The sequence below is a fragment of the Myotis lucifugus genome, unplaced genomic scaffold (assembly GCF_000147115.1).
Source record: "Myotis lucifugus unplaced genomic scaffold, Myoluc2.0 scaffold_1814, whole genome shotgun sequence".
Classification (NCBI taxonomy): domain Eukaryota; kingdom Metazoa; phylum Chordata; class Mammalia; order Chiroptera; family Vespertilionidae; genus Myotis; species Myotis lucifugus.
This window is the reverse complement of record NW_005872862.1, coordinates 1,567-16,004: the sequence shown is the minus strand read 5'-3', so window position 1 is coordinate 16,004 and position 14,438 is coordinate 1,567. Positions and strand designations below refer to the sequence as shown.

At 64.6% G+C, this 14,438-nt stretch overlaps 1 protein-coding gene across 1 annotated transcript in view; it reads right to left on the bottom strand.

The window, feature by feature from the left end:
• The window catches only part of LOC102428369 (inositol 1,4,5-trisphosphate receptor type 1-like), a gene marked incomplete at its 5' end in the record, with an annotated part of 29,052 nt that overhangs the window by 13,885 nt on the left and 729 nt on the right, over positions 1 to 14,438 (bottom strand). Inside the window, 11 exons of the mRNA XM_023748790.1 lie at positions 193 to 332; positions 1,381 to 1,473; positions 1,814 to 2,009; positions 3,595 to 3,759; positions 5,437 to 5,612; positions 7,000 to 7,122; positions 7,910 to 8,102; positions 9,677 to 9,781; positions 10,541 to 10,678; positions 12,629 to 12,724; positions 13,335 to 13,445. Coding sequence (XP_023604558.1) covers positions 193 to 332; positions 1,381 to 1,473; positions 1,814 to 2,009; positions 3,595 to 3,759; positions 5,437 to 5,612; positions 7,000 to 7,122; positions 7,910 to 8,102; positions 9,677 to 9,781; positions 10,541 to 10,678; positions 12,629 to 12,724; positions 13,335 to 13,445 — 1,536 coding nt within the window. The remainder of the gene's footprint in view (positions 1 to 192; positions 333 to 1,380; positions 1,474 to 1,813; positions 2,010 to 3,594; positions 3,760 to 5,436; positions 5,613 to 6,999; positions 7,123 to 7,909; positions 8,103 to 9,676; positions 9,782 to 10,540; positions 10,679 to 12,628; positions 12,725 to 13,334; positions 13,446 to 14,438) is intronic.

Below are 14,438 nucleotides of genomic sequence, written 5' to 3'. Positions count from 1 at the left end.
TGACTGGACCAGCCCTCCCACCGGCGTCAGCGTGTCCGATGGAGAGGGACGGTGCCCCCAGGAGCTGGCCCTGCCCGTCCATGCGTCCCCGCTCCCAGGCTGCCTGCGTGGCTTCTGTCTGTGCTCCAGCCCCTCCCCCACTGTTCCCCGCCCCCGCCCCCCACCCCCCTGGTCCTCTGGGGACGCAGCCACCTCTTTGGACGGCTTCCTGAGCACGTCACCCACGCCGCCGCCGCTCCGCAGCCCGTGGCTCAGCACGGTGACGATGCACATCAGCAGGGTCTCGCACGTGTGCTCCTTGTCCTGCTCCGGCTCCTCGGCCGGGAGCAGCGCTGCGAACGCAGACAGAGCGAGAGAGAAGGAAATGAAGGCCCGAGCGCCACACGCCTCCTTCTGAAAGGCGGAAGTCCGGGCACTTCTGTTTTCATCACTGCCCCCTGCTCACTTCTCCAGCCAGGCCAGACCTGCCCTCCCACCTCGGAATCTAAACACTCCCCGTCCTTCTCAGGGGTAAACTCCAGCCCAGCGCTGAGCAGGCGTCTGACCTCAGAGAAGCTGCTCCTACCCTGAGCCACAGCCTCTCCCCTCTCAGCTGAGGGCAAGGCCACCAGGCTCCTCACTGCGGTGTTGTAGGGGCTGCACCTGGCAGCATGCGAGAGCGGCTCCTCTGATTAAACCGCTTTATGCTGGAGGCTGCCCACTGCTTTTTAAAAGCAGTGACCTTTCTACCTTCATTCTTTTCCCCAGCTGCAGAGAGAAGGGCCTTGCTGAAACACACATCTCATCATATCACTCCCCTTTCAGCAACTTCCAATCATCCGTTGGATGAAATGTAACCTCCCTAGCCTGACATGTAAGACCTTTCGTGATCTGACCCTTTGCCAACCTGGCTGGCTTCATTTCTTGCTATTCTTCTTCCTCATAAACCATATCTCCCTATACCTGCTGTATTCTACTCCAAGCCTTCAGACGGGCTGCTCCCTCTAACAGAATGCCTGCCCCTCCGCCTTCGCCGGATAGTCCGCTGTTTTGGTTTAGCTGTCACTTCCTGGTGATACTCTCACTGCACTATGAGGCTGGGTGCCTCTCTTCCGTGTTCCATCCTTATTCCCGGCATTCAGCAGCTCTCAGGTGACCCCACCTGCCCGCCTGCCACCCCCATCCCCCTGTCACTGTATCTTAGAATACAACGGCCCCTGGCAGACAGTGGGCCCCCAGGAAGTCCCGGCTGAATCCATGAAGCCGACCTCTCTTCTCACAGAGCCTTCTCCTCCCTGTCTCCCTCGGCTCCCCCAGCCTTTCCTGGCGGCCCCCGGCCTCACGTCTGGGCCTCCCGAGGGGCCTGGCACTAACGCGGGGCTGCAGGCTACGGGGTCCTACCTTCCTGGGGTGTGGGAGAGGAGCAGTTCTCCCCAGACCCCACCCTGCACACGTCCGAGAACAGGAACTCGCTGGCCAAGCTCTCGCCGGCCTCTGGGAGAGAGAAGGACACTGTGATGCACAACCTCGCACAGACGCCACCCCACAGTCCTGCCCGCACGGTCAAGGCGCAGACGCCCTGGCACGTCTGCTTGGTGACCTGGGCGGGGGCTGGGGATCCGCATGTCGGCAGCACCTCTCTCCCCGGAAACGCCCACGGCTGAGACTGACCCGCACGGCCGAACGCGCAGACTCGGCCAGGCTCACACCGAGTCGGCACCGGGCCTGGCAGCGGCACCGGCGAAAACCCAGGTGGGACCCGAGAGGCTCAGGGCGCCGTGCCCTTCGGTCGGGGACGATCGGGGACGCCCTCCACCCGCAGAGCCCGGCGCACCTGGGAGGGCGGTGTCGTTGGGCAGCGGGTCCACCTCCAGCAGGAAGTCGGCCTTGAAGAAGAGGTAGCCCACGATGGAGAAGAGGTAGACCAGGATGAGCGCCAGCACCGCCGTCAGGATGATGGAGCGCCCGTTGCGGGTGACGCTCTTGATGACGTTGAGCAGGGTCTCCTCTCTGTACACCAGGTCAAAGAGCTGCAAGACGAATGGGAGACGACGGGGTGCTTACAGGGCGCCCCCCCTCCATGGGACGCACACCAACGGACAGGACTCGCCCTCAGGCAGCTCAGAAGCATCATGTGGTTACCCTGCTCTTCCCACCTGCCCGTCTCCACAGCGAAGGGCGAGACGGTGAAAACGGGGGAGATGCCCAGAGAAGGGAGGCGGGAAACAGCAGCACTGCCAGGGGGACATTCAGTCTGGAGGTGCTGGACATAGGGCACAGGCTGCACCAGTGAGACTGGGCGGGGAGGGGGGGCACCGGGGCAAGTGGGGCCCTTAAAAGGAAGCGAGGTGCAGAAGGCAATGTCGATGGGGGTCAAAGGTTACCCAGCAAGCGAGAGCCATTTCGAATGCCGGACGGTGACACTGCCCGGTCACGGAGGAGACAGGTGACCTTTCCCTCCCCACCCACAGCATCTCCGACTTTAAAGCACAGAATGCCCGGCTTCACGAAGGAAAAAGGTTCTCCTACAGAAAGTGACCCGTGTCCCACGGAGAACACGGCGAAACCACAGGAAAGCACAGAGAAGAGCAATACATCGCACGTCACCCCACTATCCACCCACGTCAGCTGGACAAGCTATTTCATCTCATGACGTTTGGGAAAAAGTCACACATGCACATGCATGTTTACGGACACGTTAACCATCACACACGGCAATCTGAACCCGTTCACGCCGCCGCCGACCACCCCGGGCCTCTGAGGAGAGGATGGGATCAGAAACATCCTCCTTGGCAAGTGTTGGCTGAGTCCGAGGAATAAAGAGCCCGGCCGGCCCGGCTCCGTGGCTGAGCGTCGACCCAGGAACCAGGAGGTCACGGTTCGATTCCCGGTCAGGGCACATGCCCGGTTTGTGGGCTCGATCCCCAGTAGGGGGCATGCAGGAGGCAGCCGATCAGTGATTCTCTCTCATCATTGATGTTTCTCTCTCTCTCTCCCTCTCCCTTCCTCTCCCTTCCTCTCTAAAAATCAGTAACAACATATTTTAAAAAAAGAAATAAAGAAACACAGAGGCAACACCTCCTGATCCGGGTTGGGGGCACCGTCTGTTATGAAAAGTAAAAGGCGGATCTGCTACGTCAGTGTGACCTGCCCTCCCTGACTCCCCTGGGCTCCTGTGGGCTGACCGGCCCCCCCTTGGGGGGTGGGCTCCTTCCCAGATCCCGCCAACACTGCGCACAGAGGCACTACCTCCTTAGAGCAGGCACAGCAATCACAATCGAAAGGACGGACGGATCTGTGTCCTGGCCAGTATGCTCAGTGGTTAGAGCATCCGTCCCCGCCCCCCTCAACCCCACCCCAGACCGAAGGGTCGAGGGTTCGATTCCCGGTCAAGGGCATGTACCTGGGTTGCAGGTTCAATCCCTGGCCCCAGTCAGGGCATGTGCGGGAGGCAACCTCTGGATGCGTCTCTCTCATGTCAATTTCTGTCCCTCTCTCTGTTCCTTTAAAAACCACGGGAAAAATGCCCTCGGGAGAGGGCTAAAACCAAGCGGAGGGGCCGGGGGTGAGGGGCCCGGCCCTCCCTCCGGTTTGCACGGGCGCCCGCGGGCTCACCAGCAGGCTGTAGAAGAACTCGTGCACGAAGAGCCCGAGGGCGCAGATGAGCAGGTAGAGCAGGTGGTAGAGGAACTCCACGTCCAGCACCATGGCGCGGTAGCCCCGTGTGAACGTGCCGCAGTTGCCCACGAAGCTCATCAGGAAGATGATCTTGTTGCAGACCTGGGGGCAGGAGAGGGGCCGGCACTTAAGCACGGCTGTGCCCCCCCCTGCCCCCCCCCTCTTTTGCACCGAGTGCCCCACCAAACCCACGGGGAACCGCCCTGCGGGCCGAAGTCATTTCGTGACTTTGCTTTTCAGGCACATCCCCAGCGACGTGGTCGTCAAATGACTGCGGGGCCACGGTGACCAAGTGGCGTTGGAATGCCACAAAACCCGGCGTGAGCACAGACCGAAATGACGGCGCTCAAAATGAATCATTTCCGACACCCTTACGGGACCTAGTCAGACAGCCCTGCGACCGGCAGAGGGAAGGCGTTTTCTGAAACTGTCGCGTCAGAGGCGGGACAGAGCGAAGTTTAATAAGAACGAGGAGGTTCCTGCTTCCCCCTCGCTCCCAATTTCACGGCGAAGGTGGACCTTTTCTTGGGGAAAGAAAAGGAAGGGACTTTGGGGTGCGTTCTATCCCCTGCCTCCTCTTCTGGGAATAATTCTTCCTTTTCCTCTGGGGGTGCAGCCCTGACCCGGTGTCGGCCCTGGAGGTCCGGGGGGGCTCCATCGGCCAATCAGAGGACTGCACCCCGGCAGCAATGGCTGGTCCAGCGACAGGCAAGGACCGGATGGGGCCAGGGACACCTATCGAGGTCTTTCCTGGGACGGCGGCAAAGACAACCCCGTGCCTTGCCCTGGCCTTGACCCTGACAGAAGTCTGTCCTGCCGCCCCTGGAGCCTCTGGGAACCTCCAGGCCGGCAGGGGAAGGCCGAGGAATTCTGCAGGGAAAGCCCTCCCAGCGTTTCCCATGCGGACTTGACCCCCGAGGGCCTGATCCTGGCATTCAGAGCCGGGTCACCCGTGCGGGGCCAGGTCCTGCACGTCACACGCCTCTCCACGCGCTGACACACCTTCCTTCCGCCTCGCCTGAGCCGTCAGCTTGAAGCGGCTCCCTCTCCGCAGGCCCTGCTGCCCTGCACCGCATGCCCCTCTGGGGACGGCTACTGGTGCACGGAATTACCCAGCACCTTGCTTTGCCATCTCACGCCCATCTTTGCCAGTGACCTCAGCTTCCTTACACGCTCGGGCGGAAACCTCTGGAAGGCGGTGCCTCCCATACCAACTCTCCTCCTTTTGCCTGGAACCCTCCAGCCCATCTTCCACCTCACACCAGCCGCCTCCGCCTCCTAAGATTCTCCCAGCATGCAGCTGGCTTCCACACTTCCGTTGTATGGAGACAGCAGTCCCAAACGTCACCACGGACTTTGAAACCTCGATGCTCTCGCAACCGCGCTCCCCGCGCCCCATGTGTGGCTACCCTCTCGCCTCTCCTGCTCCGCGTGGCCTCACAGAGCGGGATGCTGTGTTCATATTCGATCGCTGGGCTGACTGGCTGGAATCTCCAGTCCCAGCAAACCCGTGACCAGATCGGCAAGACTAACTGACACCTCAGCGGCACCGCCCTTCGTGCCGGACTCCCGGGAGGCCAGTCCCCGAGCGCGCGATCGCCGGGCCGCCACCCGGACCGAACCGAGAGGCCCACCTGGGCCCCGCCGGCGCCCGCGGTTTTACCAGCCGACCCGGCGCTCCCTTCCCGCACCGCAAGCACAGGCCGAGGTCCTGGGACCAGGGGGAAGGCGTGCCGAGGCGCACGTCCACAGAGCAGGGCGGCGAGGGCCCGGACTCACGTTGAAAGCGCCCAGGAGGAACAGCGTGGGCTGCAGCCCCACGGAGAAGATGAGCCGCAGGATCGTGGACGCGATCAGCGCCCGGATGCCGTGGGGCTTGGGGAGCGCGATGACGATGGCCAGCGAGACGAGCATGGCCGTCCACAGCAGCCCCGACCAGTGCGGCTCCAGCGTCCCTGCAAGACAGGCGGGTCACGGAGCAGAGCTCGCGGCGAGTGCAGGGACAGGCAGCGTGGGCTCAACGGTACCTTCTCCAGCCACCTCTCCGGCCTGTGGTCACAGCGCTCGGCTCCAATTCCCGGCCCCGGACAGAACCCTCCCACCCATGTCTTCCCTCCCCACCTTCACTCGTGCTCCTTCCCCTGGGAGACCCTGTCCCGGTCCCCTTAGGTCTTAGCTCGGATGTCACCCCTTGGGAAGCAGCCCCACCCGTCTCCCCAGGAACCCGGTGCTGCTCTTTCAGCTTTTGTCCCCTGGGCACCCACACGGGACAGCTTTTCTAGTGCTCGCGTGGCATCCTACAGGCGCCCTCACGTGCTTGTTCAAGAAATAAGACAGCCCTGGCTGGCGTGGCTCAGTGGACAGAGCGTCAACCTATGGACCGAAGGGTCCCGGGTTCGATTCCGGTCAAAGGCATATACCTCAGTTGCAGGCTTGATCCCCGGCCTTGGTCAGGGTGCATATGGGAGGCAACCAGTCGATATGTCTCTCTCACATCGATGTTTCTCTCTCTCTGTCTCTCCCCTCTGTCCCTCTCTCTCTAAAAAAAGTCAATGGAAAGTATCCTCGGGTGAGGATTAACAACAAAAAAGAAAGAAATAAAGTCAGTCAGATTGCATCACACTTCCCAAGGGAAAGGAGACGGGAACCCTAAATGTCTAATTTCTATGGAAGGCACACGGGGGGGGGGGGAGTGCAGGCCCCTCCCTGCATCAGGGTCTTCGGGGGGGGGGGCGCAGAGGGGGGGACCGTCCACATCGCCAGCGTCTGCTACAATCCGACCACCCCTGCGCGGACCCGGCTGTCTCCCCTGCTACTGTGCTATTTAGAGCCCCACGGGCCGGCTTGGTTACATAACGGGCGCCAACGCGGCTAAAAATACAGCTCCGCATGCTCATGAGGCCGTTTCAAACGCCGCCACATCCTGCGTCCCCTTCGGCCGCAAGCGAGAGGCCCGGGACGCAGGCCGCCGACATCCGTCCACTCCAGGAGCAGGGGTGGGGGACCTGCGGACGGAGCCTCGCAGTGCCTGCCTGCCCGGCTCTGCCCGCACGAGCTGTGTGGCTCGGGGTCAGTGTCTCACCTTCTCTGACACGGTTTCCCCACAGACACGGGAGGCGGCTAAGCTTTCTCATGGGGGCGCCACGTGCCCGCCCTTCCTGTCCATGAGCACGGGCAGGGATTGCCACCTACACCCGCGGGAAAGGGGCCACCTCGTCCTGTCTGAGGGGGGCCCTGCGACCCCACGTGCTGCCTGGGTACGTCCAGGGGTCGGAGCCGAGGTGCAGGCCGCGGCCGCCCCGCCGCTCTCCCCGGGGCCGCCCTGAATGCGAAGGCAGGTACCTCCCCGGGCGCCGCGGAACGGGTAGAAGAAGGCCACCAGCAGGTTCATGAGCACGGCCAGGTTGAAGGAGATGCTGCTCCAGAAGGACATGTTGCGGGCGCACCAGTACAGCACGGGCTGGGCTGCGGGGACGCGGGGGAGCGGGGTCAGCTGGGGGTCCACCCCGCACCCCACCTTACAGGCACCAGTACAGCACGGGCTGGGCTGCGGGGACGCGGGGGAGCGGGGTCAGCTGGGGGTCCACCCCGCACCCCACCTTACAGGGCACCAGTACAGCACGGGCTGGGCTGCGGGGACGCGGGGAGCGGGCAGGTGAGGGGGCGGCTGGGGGTCCACCCCGCACCCCACCTCACAGGCACCAGTACAGCATGGGCTGGGCTGCGGGGACGCGGGGAGCGGGGTCAGCTGGGGGTCCACCCCGCACCCCACCTCACAGGCACCAGTACAGCACGGGCTGGGCTGTGGGGACGCAGGTGAGGGGGCGGCTGGGGGTCCACCCCGCACCCCACCTCACAGGCACCAGTACAGCACGGGCTGGGCTGCGGGGACGCGGGGAGCGGGGTCAGCTGGGGGTCCACCCCGCACCCCACCTCACAGGCACCAGTACAGCACGGGCTGGGCTGCGGGGACGCAGGTGAGGGGGCAGCTGGGGGTCCACCCCGCACCCCACCTTACAGGCACCAGTACAGCATGGGCTGGGCTGCGGGGACGTGGGGAGCGGGCAGGTGAGGGGGGCAGCTGGGGGGTCCACCCCGCACCCCCCACGCTTCACAGCAGTGGGGGGCGTGGCGATTATTCCAGCTGTGCTCCCCACTGGGAGACACCCGTACCCACCTGTGCGCCCTTCCCTGCAACCCGCCGGGAGCCCGACCGACTGACTGACCCGCTGCCGGCGCCGCCTGGACCCACCTCGCAGCTTCTTCTGCCAGTTCATCTCGTTGAAGAGGTCCTCCGAGCGCAGGAAGAAGTCGTTGATCTTGCTGCCCTGCTCGTCGCGCTCGGTGGTGTAGTAGATGCGCAGCTTGGACTCCTTGGTGAGGAACTCGCAGATGCTGGGCACCGGGAAGACGATCTGCTCCATGGTGCGGTCCAGCCGGACGATCTGGGGCGGGGGTGGGGGTGGGGGAGCGTGAGCAGCCCCCTCCGACCGCCCCCCCTCCCCCACGGGGGCCCTGGCGCCATATTCAAGGCGGCGAGCGATACAGACCCAGCGAGGCGTCTCTGACCACACCCCCCCCAGACCGGCGTGTCTCTCAGATCCGTGTCAACCGGGCGGGGTGAGTCCGGCCAGTATGCTCTGACCTCAGACCCGTCAGTTTCACTAACTTATTGAAACTGCTTCGTGCACACGGCCCCCGGGGCTCCAGCCGGGCTGTCTGTGCATCTGTCCCTCCACAAGCAGGGCCCCGGGTCCTGCGTGGCCCCGAGCGTCAGACGCACACGTGGCTGGTGCAGCTGCGGGACCGAGGGCTTAGCTTCGCTGCCCCCGTGCTGAGCGCACACCCGGCTGGCGTAACGGGCAGCGTCCCCCGGCCTGTGGTCCTTCCTCACCCGGCGAACTCGGGTTACTTTTCCTGGACAGGAGCCTAAAGGCCATCGCTGGGCTATCCAGTGATGTCCTACCTCTTGGTGTCACAGACCTAAAACGTGCGAGGCAGGAACGCAGTGCCTGGGGAAGGCCGGGGCAGCGCCCCCTGTTCCTAAACTCGAGTTGCTGGGCCCCAGGTGGACACCTCACAGGTTCTCTTCACTTGCCCAGCCTGGCTCAGCCCCCAGAGAGGAGGGAGCGAGGTCAGGACTGTTCGAACCCTAAGACACCGTGTGAGTCACACCTGGGGGCAGAGATTTAAAGGGAATGGGGGGGGTGTACAATGGGGGCCTGGCCTGTGTCTGCGTCCCCTGCAGAGTCCGGAGGAGTCGGGTGAGGCCGGCCACACCCTCCACCGGCTCTCAGCCCTGGCGGGGGTTCTGGGGGACATGGTCTTCAGACCCCCGGTGCCCAAGTCAAGCTGGAGATCAGGTTCCGGAAGCTTTGCATGGCCCTGATTCTGTCCTAAGCCGACCTCACTGAACTGGGGGGTGGGGGTTGGTGGCTAGAGCCCACCCGGAGCCGGCCCAGGGCACGCGGCTGCGCACGGGGCTCAGGGACCGACACACAGTGCACCGAGGCCCTGGGGCTGCCGCCTGGGTGACAGCTCCGCCCCGACGGCGAGGCCAGCACGCTCTCTGCTCTGTCTCAGGTCCCGTCTGCAGAGTGGGACGAGCCCGTCCAGCTCACGGAGGGTGAGTGAGTCTGTGTCCGATCACAGTGACCGCCACTCCTGTGTGCGCAGCTCCCCGAGGTCCCCACTGTCCGCGGCACAGTCCACGCTTCTCGCGACCTGACAGGACTCACCGCACCCTCACCCGGCGTCCCCACCCCGTCTGCCGAGCGCTCCCTGCTGGTCTCCGCCCGAGTCCGTCTCCTTTTCCTTCAGGTCTGGGCTCGGGCGTCACTGCCTCAGGAGGAGCCTCCTGAGCACACGCTGCAGCGGGTCCCCTGCTCGTCCCCGGGGCCTGGTCAGAGCTCGCCACGGGCGCCCCCTCCTCTGGAGCCCCCAGCAGATCGGGACGCCTCGGCCCTCGCTGGCCGTCGGCACCGAGTGCGGGCGTGTTCGGCAGGTGCGGCCGCGTTACCTCGATCTGGGCCGTGTGCTTGGCGTAGAACTCCAGGGCCTCGTCCCCGTCCACCTGGCCCCCGGGCTTCAGCATGCTCTGCAGCTCCTTGTTGTGCCGCGCCAGCTGCAACACAGGGCGGACGGTGGTGTCCCTGCGCCAGGACGCGCTCCCGCCCTCTCGGGGAGCGGCAAGACGGGGTCCTGTACAGCCCAGGCCTCCATCCAGAGGGCGGACACCCTCTCGGTGGCCAAACCCACGAATGGAGGAGCTGAGGGCAGGGCCTAGCGACCTCGGCCCAGCACCGTCACCATTTACATCTAATTCCTGACCTTTGGTGGGGGGGAGGGGGGAGGGGAGTGGGGGAGAGGCGGCAGGAACCAGGCCCTCAGCCCAGGCACGCGGCCACACCTGCGGGGCAGGCACCGGGCCTCCCGAAAGAGGAAGCTCCCCAGAGCCCAGTCACTTGGGAAGAGGATGACGACACGGGTGCCTGGGTGTCGGGCGGAGGTGACCCCCCAGGCAAACAGAGAGAAGGCACAGCACGGCTGGCCCCGGAGGCTCCGGCCATGAAGGCGGCAGCCGGGCGTGAGACGCTCACAGACCCTGACCCTCCTTTCAAGTGTCTCCAGCCCCGTCCTCACCCATCTCCGCGTCCCTGCCCAGCACCACGGCTGCTAGAAGTCGGGGGAGGGGGGAGGGGGGTTTCCAGGGACGTGACCCCAGCACCGTGGGAGGGGAAGCGTCCTGGAACTCAGCACTCGGCCAGGCTGCCCTTCGCGCCCGGGAACCCCCGGCACGGACAGAGCCAGCACAACTGGGTGAAGCCGGGAAGGAGGGAGGGGGCACCTGGGCGAGGGTCCCGGCAGCGAGGGGGGGCCGCACCTGATGAGCTAATATGTAGATGTTGTGGCCCACGTTCCGGGGGGAGGCCGCTCCGTCCTCGCCGTTCTCCTCGTTCTCGCCCTCCTCCGGCTCCTCCTCCCCCTCCCCCTGCAGGTAGGCCTTCTTGATCACCTCCACCTGCAGGGAGGACCCGGGACACGGCTCTGTCAGGGCCCGGGCCTGCCGTCGGCAGCACCCACAGGGCGGCCCCCTCCTCGCCGGCTCAGCACCTTCCTGTGAGGCTTGGACACGCCTCGGACTCCGTCTCCGCGCGGCCACAGGCCGTCCCCCGCTCCCACCGACACGGAGATGCTCGCCTCTGCCCCTGCCCAGACCAGGAGACCCCCGTGTGCTCACGGCCTCTCCTCCAGAAGGGACAATGGCTGCCAAAGTGACTCCCACAGTCAACACGGCACAGACGAGGATAGAGCCAGCCTTCCCCCATCTCCCCGTTTCCTCCAGCCAGTCCCCCCCCCCACCTGTGCCATTTCAGGAAACACAGGAAACCCGGGCCTGTAGGGACAGTGAGGAAGCTGGTTCTCCGACCTCCGTTTCCCGCCCCCACAGCCCATTCACAGGGACCCTCCCAGCACCCCCTGCGTGCGAGCCCCGAGCTGAGTCCCCTGACATCTCAGGGAACGTCGGGCTCACACACGCTGCCCGGCTGTCCACGGAGCCATGTACTCGGGGAAACAGATGCGGAGAGGCCAGGGCTGCGGTATGACCTGGACCCCGTGACCGCGGAACCACACGTGTGGCCCGTCTCAGCTGACAGCTCACTTCCCAGAGGATCCTTGCACCTGCCCTCTGCCCCACCTGCCCCACCTGTCCCACCTGCCCCATGTCCCACCTGCCCCACCTGTCCCACCTGCCCCCTGCCCCACCTGCCTCCTGTCCCACCTGCCTCCTGCCCCATGTCCCACCTGCCCCACCTGCCACCTGCCTCCTGCCCCACCTGCCCCACCTGCCCCACCTGCCTCCTGCCCCACCTTCCCCCTGCCCCAGACAGGGGGCATCTCTCTGGGGCCCAGGCCAGCCCGCGGGGCCCATGCTGTGCCGATACCGGTCAGACAGGTTGCTCACTTTCCCACCCGTTCTCTCTGATACCAAACTGCACAAACAAGCTGCATAGGGTGTGGGGTCCAGAGCACACACGTCCACATGCGTGCACATCCCCCCGCTTGCACACACCCACATGCACACACATGAGCACATACACCCACACCCATACACATGTGCACACCCACCTACACCCACACGCATGTGCACACCCACCCACACACACCCACACACGTTCTGGACATCAGAGCTTCCCTGCTATGTGGGTTTGTTCCAGAAAGCCTGTGACTTGTCCCGCAGCCCGAAGGTTGTCACTCACCCACAAGGGGGCGACCTGGGCACCGGTGGCACCCTAGCCCTGGGCTGTGAGGTCCCCACCAAGATGGGGGGGGGGTGCTCTTGGTTCACGGGAGTGGAAGGGGGTCTCTGCGAGGCACCTGTCCCCACTCGAGAGTGACAACCCCCACCCCCCAGTTGCATAAGCTGTTACATGAGCCAAGGAGGGACACTCCCCGCCCCGAGATGGAAGAGTGTCATTCACAGGAAGACGCGAGGGACGCAGCCCGGCCAGCGTGCACGCGGGCCACCCGCAGGGGAGTCCTGGTGCCTCAGCCAGGCCGTCGGTCACACGTCATCCATGGGAAAAGTCAGAGAGCCCCGAGCTCAGCCAGATCCCATCGGGGCTGCTGGTCTCCCCGGGCCAGCGCCCGCTCCGAGCTGGAGGCACAGCCCACCGTGAGCACCGCCCTCGGCAACACCACCACCACCAAACGCCCGCACCCAGGCCGCTCCTGTCGCCAGACCATCGGCAGCGAGAGGAGCCGTGATCCGAGCTGGGGACAGAGGACGGAGGTGGCCGCGAGGAGGGGAGGAGCGAGGAAGCTGTGGTGCTGCACGGTCCCTCTCGTCTTCAGACGGCGGCCGCGAGGTGCCGTCATCCTCCCCCTCGTTGGGACATGGCCTGAGCTGCCCCCTCACCTGACCTGGCCCCCCAGGAGCCCCCTCCGCGCACAGACCCGGGCCGCTCACCAGCTCCTTGGGCCGCATGTTGTAGAGGATGCGCTCGGCGTTCTCGCTGTCGTGCCTGCTCTCCATGATGGCCAGCAGCAGCTTGGAGGCGTTGTTCTACGGGAGACAGAGGCGGGCATGGGCGGCTGCGCGGGGCCCGAGGCTGTGACAGACGCGTCCCCCAGGGAGTGACGGGCCAGCAGTGAAACAGCACCCGCTCCAGGTAGGCAGCGCGCCCCCTGTGCCCAGACACATCTGCACCGCCGGGTGCGGTCCAAGACACGCATTTGTTTGGGTATCGTTTCTCCTCAGCGTCACCTGGTAAGATTCTAGCGGAAAGTGGACATTTAAACGTGGTGCCCTCCCAGGGACAGGGGTCAGGGGCGGCTGCGGTCCAGCCCCCACGCCTCAGGGCGTGTGGTCACAGAGGTGCCGTCAGCCTCGCCGGCCGGGCAAGGAGCACTGCAGGACAGGCCGGAATAGAGGGGCTCCCTGCTGGTGGGACAGCAGTGGGTCTGCACGGTCAGCAGTGCTGCTGTCAGCCGGCCCCAGGCCCTGCTTGGGAAGCGGAGGACGGCAGCTCCGCCTGCAGCCAGTGCCACGCGGGCTCTGCATCTAGTGCAGAAGCACCGCCTCTCACGTCAGCGTCACCACGGTGACCGGGCCACTCATGGAGGCCACACCACGGCCCCGATCCTAGGCGCCTGCCCTGTGCTCGGCCACTTGCCTTCAGCTCCAGCACCAGGTCCATCCGCTTCTTCCCCAGCGGGTTGATGTCGTTCAGGATCAGGGCCGTGATGATGTCGATGCCGTTGGACTCGTGGGTGGCGATGCAGTTCTGAGGAAACACAGGCACGCACATGCACACACAGGCACAGGCATGCACATGTGCGCACACACACACATGCACGCGCACGCACGTGCTGGTCAGCAGCCAGGGGCCAGCGGGCCGCGCTGCTATTGGACACGGCGCCTGCCACTCGCAGCGCCCCGGGGCGGGCTGCACGTTGTCCATGAGAAAGTGCTAGAAATAAAGGCAGACGCACATCTCTAGTTTCAGAATGAACAGCAAACAGCAGGAAAGTCCCTGCGCTGGAGCCGACGCACGGCCACGTCTAATCCCAGCAGCGCTGGCGCCGCGGCCTTTGTTCTGAAGGGAAAACAGGCGTGTGACTAAGCTGGGTCCCGAGCCCCGCTTTCCCCTCCGAGGGGGTGCCGTCCTCTCTACCCCGCTCCGCGTTCAGGCGGACGTTGACCGAAGGCTTACACGTGGGGAGCAAGCTTCCTGGTTCCCGCACGCAGATGAAAATGAATGACCTGTCCCACGACCACGAGACGCCATCGACAAGCAGTGGCTGCTCTCAAGAAGCTAGCGGTGCCCTGACCGGTTTGGCTCAGTGGATAGAGCGTCGGCCTGCGGACTCAAGGGTCCCCGGTTCGATTCCGGTCAAGGGCATGTACCTTGGCTGTGGGCACATTCCCAGTGGGGAGTGTGCAGGAGGCAGCTGATCGATGTTTCTCTCTCATCGATGTTTCTGGCTCTCTGTCCCTCTCCCTTCCTCTCTGTGGAAAATCAATAAAATATATTGAAAAGGAGGAAAAAGAAAAAAAAAGGGAAAAAGAAGAAGAAGAAAAAAAGAAGCTAGCGGTGCGGTCCAAAAGCCACTTCCCGAGAGGCCAAGGTCAGAGCTGACGGTCCCCCTCTCCTGGGAATGTCAGTGGGGTCAAAGCCTGAACCTCCCGTGTCCCTGCGTGACCTTCAGGCTGCCTCCTGCAGGGCCAGGCGCTCGCTCCAGCTGGGCTCGACCCTTCCGCCACTAAGGCAGTGATG